Source organism: Platichthys flesus, chromosome 14 (genome assembly GCF_949316205.1).
Source record: "Platichthys flesus chromosome 14, fPlaFle2.1, whole genome shotgun sequence".
Classification (NCBI taxonomy): domain Eukaryota; kingdom Metazoa; phylum Chordata; class Actinopteri; order Pleuronectiformes; family Pleuronectidae; genus Platichthys; species Platichthys flesus.
The window spans coordinates 6,858,495-6,873,836 of record NC_084958.1 but is presented as its reverse complement, the minus strand read 5'-3'; the positions used below and the strand labels follow the sequence as shown (position 1 = coordinate 6,873,836).

Genomic DNA, 15,342 nt, shown 5'->3' with positions numbered 1-15,342 from the left:
ATTTTTCTCTTGTCTCCGTGCTTCCCACACCTCCACCCGCACGTGTATATCCGTCCTCCCCTCGCCTAATCTCCCCTTCTCTCTCTATCTTCTCGTTCCAGGTGGTGCAGGTGTTGCGGGCGATTGATAGAGATGAGGGAGGGAATGACAGCACCGTGTATTTCAGCATCCCTCCGGAGTCCAGCACCGCTCTCAACTTCAGTGTCAGGGACAGTGGTGGTAGGCACTCAATCTTTCCCTCCCCCTGTATTCCTCTTAATTCCCTTTTTTTTCCCTTCTCTCTTTTTTTGTTCCCTTGGCAGGCGCGCACTGTTTTTTCCCTACTTTTTTAAGGCTCTTAATCCCGCATTTTCTTTCCGCCTTTCTCTTTCCATCTTCGTCTTTTCTACCATTCTGTCTTTCCTTTACCCTCCTTGCAAACCCTCTCCCTCTCTGTCCACCTCCCACCTCCCTTTTTTCTGTCTCTGCCTCTCTCTTCCACCATCCATCTCCCAACTCTGGCGGCTCCATTGTTTTGCTTTGTTATTCTCCTCTCTTTTGTTCGTCCCCCTTGTTTGCCTTCCCATATCCTTTACATCCATCTTCTCCTCCCAGCTACCACATATACTTACTGTTTGCACTGAAAAGCTTTTGAAGAAATCACCGCTGCTTCTTTTAATTCTCTTCAACCAAATTGAATTCAGCTGCTTAGTATTTGTTCATGTCGCCCCTTCTCCTGCACAAATACACACACGTATTGAACACAGAGTGTAAGGAAAGCATTAATGTAAACAGTACAAACATGTGAACATCCCCCTTTCACACAAGCTGAAGTTTTTAATATTCTGACTCCTCTGATTCAAATCCTTTGTGGGATTTTTGTTTAAGTGATTGTATTTCACATCATATTCACCTTTTTTTGCACACAAAAACTACATATTTGGACAAAAAAAATATTTTGTGTGTGTTTGTGTGTGTGTGTGTGTGTGTGTGTGTGCGTGTGTGTGTGTGATTGTGTGTTTGTGTGTGTGTATCCTTGAAGACAATACATATTCTGAATAAAACATAAAACCTTTACAACAGGGTTTTTTGAGACCTCTAACCTGAATGTAGAGAATATCTCTGATTAAATCAGCTACAAATGTGTATTTGTCCTGTTTGCTGTTTGGTTGCTTCATTTTATGGCAAATGACAACCTATAACAACTGTCACTTCATGGAGGAGGTGGACACCAGGGATGCTTTGCAGCTCTATAAAACATGCACATGTCCAAAATCAAAACATTAATTTGCATTACAAGAGTTTTACAGGAACTTAACTCCATAGGGTATTTTTGTAGTTAAACACACTTTGTCCATGTATCTTGTCTAAACCTTATTTCACACTATAACATTTTCCTGTCACCGACGGGTTTTGTAAGTGGCCGACAAAAGCCCCCGAACGTCACAGTCGCCAATCATTATGTGTCAACTCCTCACAGACGTGATTAGACAGACGGCCCGACAATTCCAGCCAATTTAAAGGAAAGGAAGGGATGAAGGTGGTAAAGGTTCATGTGGGGGTCAGGTGCCCGCTGATCTTTTACACTGCACATGTCTGTAATTGGGGAAATCAAGCAGTATCCATGCCTGTGGGAGACAGGGTTACAAACATCGGGGCACCTTACATTTACTGAAGAGTTTTTCTGAGCAGGATGCTAGAGAAGAGCAGGAGGATCAGTCGCACTCACCGTGTCTTTTGAAAAAACTGAGCTGTATTTATATATTTATTGGACCCCTGTGGATCAAACTCTAACTACGATGTGATGTACACACAGTATTGCTACTTCATTCAGTAGATATGGTGAACATAGCAGTTGCTTATCTTCACATTCAGCAGACACGGGGCAACATTCACTTGAAAAACTTTGGTTTCTGGCCGCTTTTTTTAGCCCAATATTAACTCTCAGTTTGCGATTTATTTGAGTTCCGACCGAATCCCGAGGGAAATATCTGCTTAACACTCTACTTTGTTTGCCAGCTAATTGCCAATTTTGTGTGCTTGCCATTTGATGCTATGCCTACTCTGCCAAACTCACAGTAGGTTTAAACCATTCGTTAAAAGCAGGGATAGTGAACACAAAGAGTAAAAGAGAGTGGGAATAAAAGATGTAAATAAAAGGGCTCTTAATGCGAACCAATGATGTTAAAGACAATCAATACTCCGTAGAGCTGCGGGGAATATTGATTCATCCATCTCTGATCAAAACTGTCTTATTCTAAATGATGAAAATGCTTCTGTGGTCACCAGGAGCTGTCCCCTGGAAATAGTTGTCTATCTGTCACATGCAACAGCACTGTCCACCCTCTGTTGTGGGCAGCTGATGATCTGAGTGCTCTTTTGGCTTTCGCAGGCCTCCCACCGGTGACCAGCCCATTAATCGTTCCTAAACTTTACAAAAGCCTGAGGAGTGAACTCGCTCTGCTGGATCAGGGATCAGGGGGATAGAGTCAGTGACAGGACGAATCAAAGGCCTGTTTGATGTGTCCTCCAACACCAGGGCTCAGACAGAGAACACGTTCTGATCTCATGTGGACAAGTTGTCCGACAAAAGCTCACTCAGAACAATGTGATCTGTATTTAAAATGTAGGAGAATTTCTTTGATGATTGAGCCACGTTCTTACAAACGGGCTGATGGAATATTTTCCACATTATTTTCTGTCGACGCCTCATTCCATGATACCCTGACAGGACAAGGGACAACAGGAAGAGGAGTCAGACCAACGGAGGCCATTAGTGGTTTCCTTTTCTCCTGCTCTCACTGAATCCCTCGATGTCGTAAAAATTGCAGCATTTAAAAAAAAAAAACTAACTTGGAAGATGTATGGACCTGATATGTTCAGTTGTAGAAAAGAATACACACATGGTGGTGTGGATGCTTCTGCTGCACACCCCCTCTTCTTCTGTATATGCTTAATTAGCACTGTCACTCAGGACAGGAGTCAGGTGTGAGCAGACATTTTTATGTGTGAAGTATATCAGACTTAATGTTTTCAGATCTTCTTGCCAACCAGGAGTAATAAATCATGAAGTCTAGCTGCAGGAGGGAGGTGGAGGATTCTAGTTGGCCTAATTGAGACTCTCCTCTGTAGTTTCATCCAATTTGTTCAAATTATTGTCACTGATATTCCGGACGGAGACAATGTAGCTCCAGTGGTGATATATGTTCTCAAATGAAAGAACACACGGGATGTGTGTTATACGTGGTCGAGGGAAGTGCAGTGTCGTTATTTGAGTGATTTGGACACGGAATATGTTTAATATTAAAATGATTTTAATAAACAGGCAACCAGCGCTCTGTAGCATTCAGTGGGGAGTTGTGTGCCTTGAATCTTCTTCCACGTCCTTGGATAGACTACAGCAACGAGCAGCATTATGCCAATAATATCTGACCCTCCATATCAGGTGACACTCTCCATCAGACATCATTTCCTCTTCAGGAAGTTCTCTATCATTTTTGTTATTTTTATTGCAGTAATGCTTTATATTGAGCTGCATAACAAGGCTTTTACTTTAAAAGTTGTAAATTTCGATCCGAAGATTGTGTTGATTGCTTACCCGACCTTTGAAATAGCCCACATGAAATGTATGAAAAATAAGAGCAGCTAAGTAAATCATTTAAAAACATTTATTGCAGATAAATCAGGTAGGATGAACACAAAGTTGTCTAACTTCACTCACCACCATAGACTGTTTCTAAACAGCTCTGCGCACACAATCATCCAGCACATGAACGGTAAAAAGTGAGAGTATGTTGTATATTCTGGAAGTAGCTGCAGAGCATCAACACAGACCAGGCAAAGCTGGCCCGCCTCCTTCCTCTGTAGTGTAAACCAATCACCCACTGATTGGAATCACACATTTTACCAAACACGAGCCCGGTAATTTCGGGCCATTATTTCCAAACTGTATCCTCCTGCGTCCATTCAGCACAGAAAATAAGTGAAATTGCAGCATGCAGTTAACAACAGATGAGTTATCTTCCTCCCTCTCTTCCTTCCTCCAGGCACCACAGCCAGCCTGGTGCTCCTCTCCCAGCTTCAGCCGCTGTCCCGCTCCCAGTCCTCCACCCTGACGCTCTTTGTGCCCCTGGTGCTGAGGGACGGCACGTCGGGTCTCACCAGCACCAGCACCGTCACCGTGTCCGTCTGTCCCTGCCTGAGAGGGGGAGCTCGGGCGGGGGAGAAGGAGAAGAACCAACAGGTCGAGGGCGAGTGGGACTCTGAAAGAGAGGCGGTGTGTCTCCCCCAGCAGTCCACGCTGCCTTCCCCAGGCCTCAGTACCGCCGCCCTGCTGGCCATCCTGGCTTGTGTTGCTACACTACTGGGTAAATACTTTGACACAGTGATTAAATCGGGGATTAGCACATCAACAAGAGTGAAAAAATAATAAAAAGTGTTGTCCTTTGAAAGACCCTTACATCAGGGTTTTACTACGACACTTATCGTTGTGTATAGTATCCAGTAAAGTCATTCCATTAAGATTTACTGCCTGTAAAGGAGTTTAATGCAAATCTATGAATAAAAAAGATCAGTAAATAGTGTTTAGGGCCGTTTATCCTCCACTACACCCCTGGAGGATTAATCTGCATAGGAAAATAATGGGAGCAGCAGCGTAAATATTTCTCTTAGTCACAGCTGCTCAGTAGCGAGGTTTACTTTTCCTCCCAATTTTGGGCCGGTTATCTCCTCTGGCAAGGTCAGCATTAATCACTGCTGAAACAACAATTGTGAGTGATTATCTGGGCCGTCTGTTTTCTTGATGGCGGCATAATAAAATGTCACGGCCACCTCTGCAGAAACTCTCAAATGCTCAATTGGATAGTGTCGAGGTGCTGAGACGGCTTTGGCTCGTGGCCAGCGTCATTGTCATTTCTATTCAGTCTGTTGGATCACTACTCATGCCTTATAGATGGGGAGCATTATCATTCTGCAGGAGAGCGGCTCAATCAAGACGGGAAAGCAACACGCCGTGAAGGTGATCACGCCGAGTCGCTTTTGGTGGAGTCTCGAATTTAGTCCTCTAAGTGAAAAGGGCATAAACTGTTCCAGGAAACACATCAAACTTTTTAACAGTCGCCCTGAATTTGTAGCTTCAAAAGTCAGCTCGATTTTTTTCTACCAGTTTTTCTCATCTATATGAGGCTGACCCTGAACAGAATACTTGGGCCTTTTGCAAAAAGCCAAATGTTCCTACAGAAGCTCTGACAGTAGCTCCATCAGGAGGCCGTCTGGTTATTAAAAAGCCGTTTGGCGTATACATAAGGTCGGATCTGGATCATTTGCATTTCACGCCTTGTGAGGGAAGACTTAAATACGCATAATGACACGTAGGTGAACCCTCAAATTGTTTAGAAAGATTAGAGATTTCCCAGTGATTTTTAGGGATCATTGGATTAGTTCCTAAGGAAATCAAATAATGCAACCTCTGACAAAAGAGTGTCGATTGATTTACAGCGATAGCTTAACCGCCTACTGTAAATCCATAGAGACAGACACAAGCACATACACATGCACATGTTGAGAAAGACAAGTCGATTCCAATTGGAGCCCGTATATGTGGATGTTTGTTTAAAGACCGCCTCCAAACAATGATTATCCAGACATAGCTTGTGTAACATAACATGTGTAAGATAGTGGTGGAGGAAAAACACAAATATATATTCAACTAAAAGCACAAATAAAGAGACACAAATTTGAGCTTTACTCCGGAATCTTTGTTGTTTGGAGGCTGGTGTTTTAAAACCGAAAACAGGAGAAAAGGAATAATACAGAGTGTTTATCTGCTCTGACATCAGTTGGAAACACGAGCGCGGCTGTTTAACAAGCTTAGATCTGCATTCATAACCTAGAGTTGCTTCCAAAGTCACAAGGAAACTTGGCATGGTCGATTATCCTTGGAATCTGTTTTTATTTATCGACTCTGACTGAGCTCAGGTTCCGTTTTTGATCAAGTGATTTAAAAACAAGATATATGTACATAACATTAGCTCAGGTTATTGACAGGGCCGTCAGGCTGGACTCTACATGAATTAATATTAACTGTTTAAACTTTCTTTCAGACCTTGAATTGAGCTGTATGTGAAAACGCAAACGTCTGAGTGAGAGGCTCCAGACATTCTCCACAGTTATTTTTGCTGCCCTCATAGAAAAATCTCAGGACAGTGTCCCGATGAGCTCATGTGAGAACACGGCAGGAGATTCACTGGGGATGTACTGTGAGGCAGTGGCCATAATGTTTGTAACACCAGACGGACACAAAACTGAAAAGAATACAAATATCTCAGGATGAAAAAGCAGTGCCACACTCATAGAGGACGAAGATGTAACAAGAGTTTTTTATGATAAGGGGCCGAGGCCGATGTTGATGACCTGCATCGTCTTCCTCCGCTACCCCTTGTCTGAAATCTAACCCGGAGAACCTCCTGCTGCTTGTTCATGTCTGGAAATGGCCTGGCAATGAAATATTTCCCCCATTTTATCAATGTGCGGAATCTTTGTTGAGTTTATTCATTTGAAAAACCAGACGCATCTCTTCAGGTGGATTTGTATCCCATTTAGTCTTGTCAGACATCTGTTGAAGAGCTGCCACAGCCGGGCTCTTTGCCCACAGCCCTGGGTCAAACGCAGCTCTCTGCTCTGGGAATACAGGATCATGGGAGAACAAAACGTCCATTTGCCTGGCTGGAGCTCAAAGTACAATTACAGAGCGGAGGCATGCCGCCTGCTGATATGATACAGCAGCCCCCTGACCCACGGCCTCTTCTGTATTCGTTTTGTCTCTGTGTGTCTCACCTCTTTGTTTGTCTGACTCCTTTTCCCCTCCCTTTCTTTCCTTCTCATTTTCCTCCTTCCCCTTTATTTCCCCTGTGACTTGTGCTCCCCCCATCACCTTCTTGTTCATCATTCTTTTTTATTCTTCCAATTTCTCTCCCGTGCCTCTATATCCTACACCCCCCCCCCCCCCCCCTTCTGCAGCGGTGAGCGCCCTGTCATTGTCCCTGCGCCGTCAGAAGCGTGACTCCCTGTCACCGCTGGAGGAGGACGACGTTCGAGAGAACATCATAACATACGACGACGAGGGCGGGGGGGAGGCCGACACGGCCGCTTTTGACATCGCGGCGCTCCAGAGTGCGCCGCACAGCTCGCGCACGCACGGCTATCGCACTCTAGACAGCAGGAACGTGTAAGTAGGGGCGGGAGCGTGCGGGGAGTTTGTTTATAAAAGTTAAATAACATCATAGTCTGCCTCTTATCACAGGGAGGAAACAAAATGAACCCCTTCAAAGTAAAAGCTTTCATCCCTGTTCAGCACTTAATTGATCCATTTAATTGAGCGATCGGGTCCAAACTCCGAGGTCATAATCAGACGCCGGTGAAAACGCTGAGACAGAGGGCTATCAGGCCCCGCAGTCCAGGGGGACCACTTTGTTGTGCTCTTTTTGTTAAAGCTTGTTTATGTTCTGCCACATCTGAGAGCCGTTTGCACCCACTTTGATGTTTCTGTGAAACACTGTTATTGCCTTTGGACTAATAATTAGCGCCGATGAATTCATGCAAGCCATATAGAGCGGCCATAAAGAAGTACAAAGCCAGCCTTCAGTTTATCGAAAATTGCTTCTCGCGGTTTACGGAGGTGGTCACAGCAACATGAGAAACTGTCCGAATCTAATGCAATCCAATGAAATATCCCTGCAATGAATAATAATACCTCTGTGAACCTTTGAATATTTCATTTCTGGTGACACTGAGTAACAGAGGAGAGAATAGTTAAACTTCAGGGTAACTTTGAAGCTGTACTTTGTGGTGCTGGTGTGATCTTACAGAAACACATAAAGTTGTGTTGGCTTGTCATGAGGAGGAGCAGCAGTGGTTTACAATCCTCTGTCTGAGAAAGTAACCGTGAAGTTGCCACTAAACTAAAACCTTTCCACAGTACAGCTGCCTTACAACAGTTTGTTATTCCATCCGCATACTACAGAGCTAAAAGCCTTGATATCTCAGCCTTCACTGCATCGGTTTTTAATATTTTGATTATGCTTCTGCCATGTTGTTTTTAGATGGTTTCCCAGCTGTCCATCTGTCCCACTTATTAATGAGATGTCGCAGTAAGGCTTTGAGGGACATATAACAGAATGTGGCTTTTGTTAATGCACAAATTTAGCAAAAAGAATCCTTTCAGATTGAGTACAAATGTTCACCTGGGCTCAAGGATGAAAAAAATATAATCTGGAACAATTCGTCAGGTCTAAAAACGACTAGACCTCTGTTGACCCAAGAGGATTACGAGACGACAATTGATGGGGAAGACAACAACTCCCATGATCCCATTTGCCTTATGATGTAATCAAACTAGTGCCCCTAGTGCCCAAAGTTACAGATTTTAATAGAAACCATGAGATTGAGTGCAAAAGTTCACCTGGACTCTAGGTTTAATTATGATAATATGAACTTAAAATGTAATTTAATTACCTGTCATAAAAGTGTCTGGACACACATGGATCTAAATTGGAATTTGACCGGTTGATGGAGCCATACAATCACAAGGTGATGATTGTTATGTTTTATATTATTACATAACATTACATATCATTTAGCCTACCCTTCAATACAAAGCAACTTGCAATAATATTGTGTTGGTAAAGTGAAAACTAAATCACTGGATGAGCCCTTGTATGTTAGCCTGTCCATCTAAGTCAAGAAATAACAGGAGTACAGTGCAATATGGATTCAATAATTTACAGAGCATCAACGCCTCTAAACATGGTCTCAGAAATCAGAAATCACTTGTTCACAGTTTCCAACACCTGAGGCATTTATTTCCTCTCTTATGTCAGATACAGAAAAAGGATGTTACAAAAATAAACCGCTTACTAAAGTTAAATGGAGACTGTTGTCTTGTCTTTTTCAGACGTTACACACATCGTAGCCAAGACAAAGCTCGCACCTACAGCTGGGCTCAGAATCCGGGTGTGGATCACAACTACACAGGACCAGTAGGACCCCTCTATGGTCGCCTCTGTTACAGCAGCCACACCTTACCTGTTCTCCGGCGCACGCCAGGCGGCACATTAGAACCAGGCCTGGCAGAGATGGGATACCGCTTCCCTGGTGGCCATCCAGACCACTCCCTGGTCATCCAGAACCAGGGGGCCATGGCGGGGGCCATGGAGTCTGGGGCAGTTTACATTACCCCCACGGACGGAAGCCGAATGGGGAGTTGCGCGGGAAGCCGTGAAGGGACCGCACCCCAGAGTGCCGTGAGCACGTCCGACGGAGGAACGCCAAGGACCAGTGACAGCCATGACAGAGGGGGAGGGACAAGGACTGCAAGCAACTGCACCGAGGGGAGCAACGAGGAGAAATTGAACCACAGTCAGGACGGCGACTGGGTAAGGATTATGGAGACTCGCTGAAGGGAGAGTTTTGGAATTGCACACGGCAAAAAAAAAAAATGATCTGGTGCCATACTCCTCATAGGTTGCGTGATTGCACCATCCTAATTTTATGCCAGGTTTTATGGTTAAAGGTAAACTAAATAAAACTGTTCCAAAATATGTTAGATTACTGACAAGCTTCCAATGGCGTGTTGGTATAACTAGCAATATTAATAACAACAAGAAGTATATTAATAGATGGTATTTAAAATCTAAGAGAGCAAATGATACAATAAAAATCTTTACAATGTTTTTTACATCCTTTTAAATTAATGACAAAAGAGGAGGATAACTTGTTTTTCAGAAGTAAAATTTACCATCAATTTGATCCATCGATGTTTCAGCAGAGAGTTTTAAGTCAGCAACCAGGTCAACCAGCTACGATGGGAATCAGGACCATTCAATATTTGACATTCAGACCAAAATGTGAAAAAGGCCAAGGTAGAAGACTGTACATTGTGAAAGTTTCCTCAATGACTTCCAGTGTTTCTGCTTGATGTAACCTTGTTGTAGTGATTTTCTCTCTCCTTTCCTGGTTGCTTTGTGGTAAACCTCATGTAGCACCGAACCATCCGATAGGAGCAGGCGTGATTTTCGCGGTTGTGGTAAACATTTCCATGGTAACAGTGAGCTCTACTAATTGGAGACGTTGCTATTACACCTGAGGATTGTGGGTAGAGTAGTACGAAATTTTTCTTAAAACACATTTGATATCATACAGACAAGTCTACCTTGGATGGTGACAAATATTATGACTCATAATGAAAATCTCTATTCAGAAAAAGAATTGGATTTGTACTTCTGGAACCACGTTGTTGAGCTCTATTTCAGTGTGGAGAAAAAATACAGGTTGACTTTTTAATTTTGTGCATATATCGAAAGGGTGCAATTCTGCGCTGTCAGTTACAGGAGCTTTTAGAAAGATAATGGGAAATTTAATCTAGTCATTATTCACATTGCTATGTGCTCTTAGAGTGTGGTTAGCTTGGAGGGAAAACGTAAGTTAATGATGTCCATCCTTCACTCTACCCTGTGCAAATAATGCATACTACGCTTTAGGTGTGACACTGGCATTGAAATGATTCGCTACTCCAACACATGGATGGATGGACAGTTGGCTAAATATTTCCGGATGGAGAAAAACTGATAGATACATTTAGTAATGAATTACAATTGAATAAATTACTTTATTATTAATAGATGATTGCAGTGGAAAAGCATTAAAGTTAAATAAATGAGTTAATTATTCAATAAAATAAGCAACCCAGTTAGAAATATAGTAATTAAGCAAATATAAAAAATGATAATATTACTTTTGTATTCAACCTGGTGCTCTATATTATTGCAGTGATTACAACAGCATTATGTTTTTAATCAGGCAGCAGAAATGTCCAGGATGCTGATTCAGACTTATCAGCACATTTTTTTCCTGATGTCAACGATCTTTTCTGTGTTTTCATTTATTTATTAGACCATAGCAACTCTATCTGGCAATTTCTCTATTTAATTTTCAAATATTTTATCTCTCAATCACTTCCCCCTCCATCTCCCTCTCACAGTGCAGTGTTAGCTCATTCTAGAGCTCAATTAATAGCTATGGCTTCTTCCAACTCTTCTATTTTCTCAATCTTTTTCTGCTCATTGAGTGCCTCTCCCTCCTTCCTCTCATTTCCTATCACCACCATCTCCTGCTTTTTGTCCATTCTGCCACAATCACATTCTCTTCATCTTTTGTTTTTTTTTATGCCTTTTATTAAATTATCCCTATTGCTTCGGCAAATTTTTCTCATTTTCATTTTGATTCACTGTAACCAAACCTAACGGCACCACACCCACCCACGGCCCCCAAACTGAAACCACTCATGCTCGCCTACGTTCCCTCCAGGTGCAGTCGGAGTCGTTTCCCAGGGAGCATAATCTCGTCTTGACCCGATCTGGCTCCGTGGTTGGCCAGGGTCACGGGGTGGGAGGCTGGATGACCGACTCGGCTACACTCCCCCTGGCAGGACGCAGGGCTTCCCGTGCCGGCTTGTCCCCAAATCGCACAAGCTCCGGCCATCCTGAGTCTGACTCCAGCGGAGGAGGAGGAGGAGGTGGAGGAAGAGGAGGAGCAAGCGGAGATGGACAACAGCAACCTTCCAATGGACGCAACTATGCCACTGTGCTGCACAGGGAGATGTCTGGACAGAGGGACTACCCTGGCACCTTGGGGAGGGGAGGACTGGAGATGGGAAGCAACTTTGTGGTGGCAAGGCCAGACAGGGAGGGTGGAGGGATATCACTGGCCGGGACTCCGCCTGTCTACCAGGAAACACCTGGCTTTATAAGGGACTGGCGTGATCGGATGGGTCTGGGAGGGTACGTTTTGGGCAGAAGGGATATGACCCCACAGCTATTGCCCTTTCCAGGGCATCCTCGAGGAGCATATAGTGGTGTGATGGGCTTTGGGGCTGGTTGGGTTCCAGGGATGGAGGCAGCAAGAGATGCTCCAGGGCCCGGGGGTCCCTCCTTGGCACTGAGGGTGGGTGAGTTCCTACGACTGCGCCTTGCCCAGGTCACCTTTGACCCCTCACAGCCACCGTATGACTCAGTGCAGGTGTACGGCCTGGAGGGGACAGGGTCCAGGGCTGGATCCCTCAGCTCACTGGAGAGCGAGGGGGAGAAGGATGCAGAAAAGGAGGATTGGGGAGCGGGGCTGGATGAGTGGGGTCCCCAGTTCGAGAATTTAGCCCAGCTTTTCAAAGTAAGAGAAAAAGAGAAGGAAGAAAAGGAGAAAGTTGAGGAGTCTGTCAAGAAGGAGAATGAAATGAACGAGGAGCCTGAGAAGAAAGAGAAAAAAGAGCAGGCTAGAGAGGAAGGGAAAGACTGAGGGGATGATAAAAATGAAACAAATAGGGCAAAGGGGGTTGGCGAGGAAGGGAGGGAATAGGAGGATGATGAAAAGGCAACCGGCGCTAGAATAATGTGAAGAGAAGTTAAAGGGGAGAAAGATGAAGAGGCAAAGAAATAGAAAGAGACGGAGAAAAATGAGCCTAGGGAGGATCGAGAGTGCGAGGGCAGGGAGGGAGTGATTGATGTAATTTAAAGCAATAAGTGTTGAAACGCTGATATGGTTGGGCACTGATACCGAGACAATGCAGAGGCTGCTCGTGCTCGGGGCAGCAACAATTTGTGAAACGCTTCGGACAAAGAGAAACAACTCACACATCCAGGACTCAATTCAATTCAACTCTCACGTATGGAACGAGAAACAGCAGGAACCAAGGAGGAGGTCGTTTCTCGTCGAACGCATGAATGTTTGTGTGTTGGTGTGCATGTGTGTCTGTGCGTAAGGGAAATCTGTGGCGGGATATCGACGTGTGAGCAAAAGTGGATTAAATGCACTTGTATGCATGAGTGTATGTGTGTAATTTGAAGATGTTTAAAAAAGAACGAGGAAGAGTGGCAGGGACAACTCCTCACATCCAGAGAATATTTAACTACTGAGACCTACAATACCTATAAGCTGCGAAATATACGTTTTTGGGACAACGTGCAAAGAGTAAACATTTAACGAGGAAGTTAAGTAACTAGGACAACACAAAGTGGATAAACTATATATATATATATTTGAAAATAGAAATGAAGGGAATAAGGGAGCAGGATGTATAGAGATGGAAACGGATGGGGGAAGTGAGACGATTGTACAGAAACAGTTACTTTTTATTCCATCTGCGGTGGCAGAAAATTGAATTATTCAGCCCACTATTTCATTCCAAATGAAAATGATGAATCATTTAAATCCTGCAAAAGATTCTCCCTCCTCTAAGCCCACGAGGAAAACAGACATCGTGAAAAATGGGAGTGATTGAGGGATGTGAACCCCCCCCCCCCCCAGGCGCACCCCCTGCGCACCCCCACCCCACCACACCACACTCCTCTCGCACAGTTTACTTTCCGTGTGTCTACAAAGACTCGCATACAAACACAGACACATTTATAAATATAAGGCTTTGATTGTACCACATTAAATTATAAAAGCATCCACCTATATGGAGTAATGAGGACTCCATTATTCTTTATGGAAGGAGTAGACCCCCCATCGTAGTCCTCAAAAGAATGCATGAGTTATGAAATCACCCCAGAAAAAAACGGCAGTCTGGCCTCATGTTTTGAACGCTCATGCTGCCTCAAATGAGAACTTTCCACATGTCTGTAATGAACTGAGAGGGGGAGCAGCATCCCATGATAGGCTTCTTTTTGCTCGTTAAAGGTCAGGATGCAAATGAGCTGGAGTTCTTCAGCTAGAAAGCACTTTTTATACTGTGTGATGTTCAGTAATAGATCATGAATCATGTCAAAGATTACAGTTGTTTTATAAGATGTCAGCTCAACAAGAAAAAAAGCATACGATGTTTTGACTGTGTGTAAAAAACGTTTCAATTGTAAATACCACTGAATATTATTGCTAAAAGAGAATATATAAAATAAGTAAAAAAAAAAAAAAGGAAACAAACAGAATTTTCGTGTGGGAAAGCAGCTCTGTCGAGACCCTCTGTATGTTATCCTAGACTAGATATTGATCCACGGAGCCGGACGCTGCAGCCTCCTGGACTGAAAACAAGAGCTTGTGCTTTTTTCTTACATCTGTGTACTAAGTGAACAGGTTCGGGTTTGTTTTGTGGTAGCTCCCTTCTGAGGTGGACATGCCACAGATTCAATTATACATGTGGCCTCTGGCGAAAGTTTGTTGTGCGAAAATATTAGTTACAGGAAGCCTGTGAGCTCGTCCGTCCCAGTGAGAAACCAATTTGATGAAAATCCAGCGGAGCGAGGAGAAACTCCCCTGCAAGGCATGCTGCAACAGAAAAAGAAATCAGTATTTCTCCCAAAGAAAATCTGGATTATTAGTCCGCCGAATTCAAATGAGAAATTTGCAGTGAGATTTCGGGACATTGCTGCTGGTGGTGTTGCATTGCCTGAGAGATGTGGAACAAAGTTTGATAGATATTTACTTTGCTCTTTAAAAACACAATTACTGCGCGATTAAAAGGGAGATTTTTAACATGTTTTGGCAAGTGAAATGTAATCTCTCATACATTCCAGGCGGCGCAACTCAAGGGCAATGTTAATATTGCATTTTGCTCTGCCTTGACCTCTGGGCATACAGGAATCGAACGTACGTTGTGGAATAACAACCAAGACAAATTGAGAGAGGACTATTACCACAGAGCCTAAACCTGAACGTGGACAACTTTGATGTGCCATCGCAGAAAATGTCACTGTTTATCACTGGTTCACTGTAAAGTCACAAACACGATGTCTGGCCCGCTTTGCTTTTCGTCATCCTGTCAAACGCTCGGGATGACCAATCAGGAGGTCGGGCTGCTCTCTGGCAGACGTCCAACCCATACACGCACCTCTGTACCCTTTACAGTACCTGGGCCACACATGTGTCTACTACAGTGCCACTGTGCAGGCGGGGGGGTGGGGGGGGATGGTTTCAGGACCAATGTCAGGGTTTCCCCCAGCACTATCTTGTTAAGGCGGCCGCCTTAACAAGACTAGGGCCCCGCCTTGACTACCAATGTACTGAAAAAAATATTGGTGATTGGTCCGCTAACGCCAGCATTTCGGAATGGAAACTTCCTGTTCCATTCCCTACATCACAATAAACCAAAATCACAACTACGACTCTATAATTCGTGTGACAAGTGTGTTAAGCCAGCAGCGTTGTCCGGCTGACGGTGGCTGGTTAGAGCACTTACGGCACGTGTGTACGGTCACATACTGTTATAACGAACTTTCATAACGTGGCTAGCGGGCTAACCACCATGCTAACTGCGGTGGGAACAGCGCAAAAACCCGCTGACTTTAATCCCACGGCTCATGACACTCTTTCTCAAAC

The 15,342-nt window shown here is 44.1% G+C and overlaps 1 protein-coding gene across 1 annotated transcript in view; it reads left to right on the top strand.

Moving 5' to 3' along the window:
• The window catches only part of LOC133968922 (uncharacterized), a 142,396-nt gene extending 127,492 nt beyond the window's left edge, over positions 1 to 14,904 (top strand). Inside the window, exons 10-14 of the mRNA XM_062405179.1 lie at positions 102 to 219; positions 4,026 to 4,346; positions 6,997 to 7,204; positions 8,930 to 9,410; positions 11,341 to 14,904. Of these exons, the coding sequence (XP_062261163.1) occupies positions 102 to 219; positions 4,026 to 4,346; positions 6,997 to 7,204; positions 8,930 to 9,410; positions 11,341 to 12,324 (2,112 nt within the window). The 3' untranslated portion in view covers positions 12,325 to 14,904. The remainder of the gene's footprint in view (positions 1 to 101; positions 220 to 4,025; positions 4,347 to 6,996; positions 7,205 to 8,929; positions 9,411 to 11,340) is intronic.
• Positions 14,905 to 15,342: the final 438 nt, after the last annotated feature.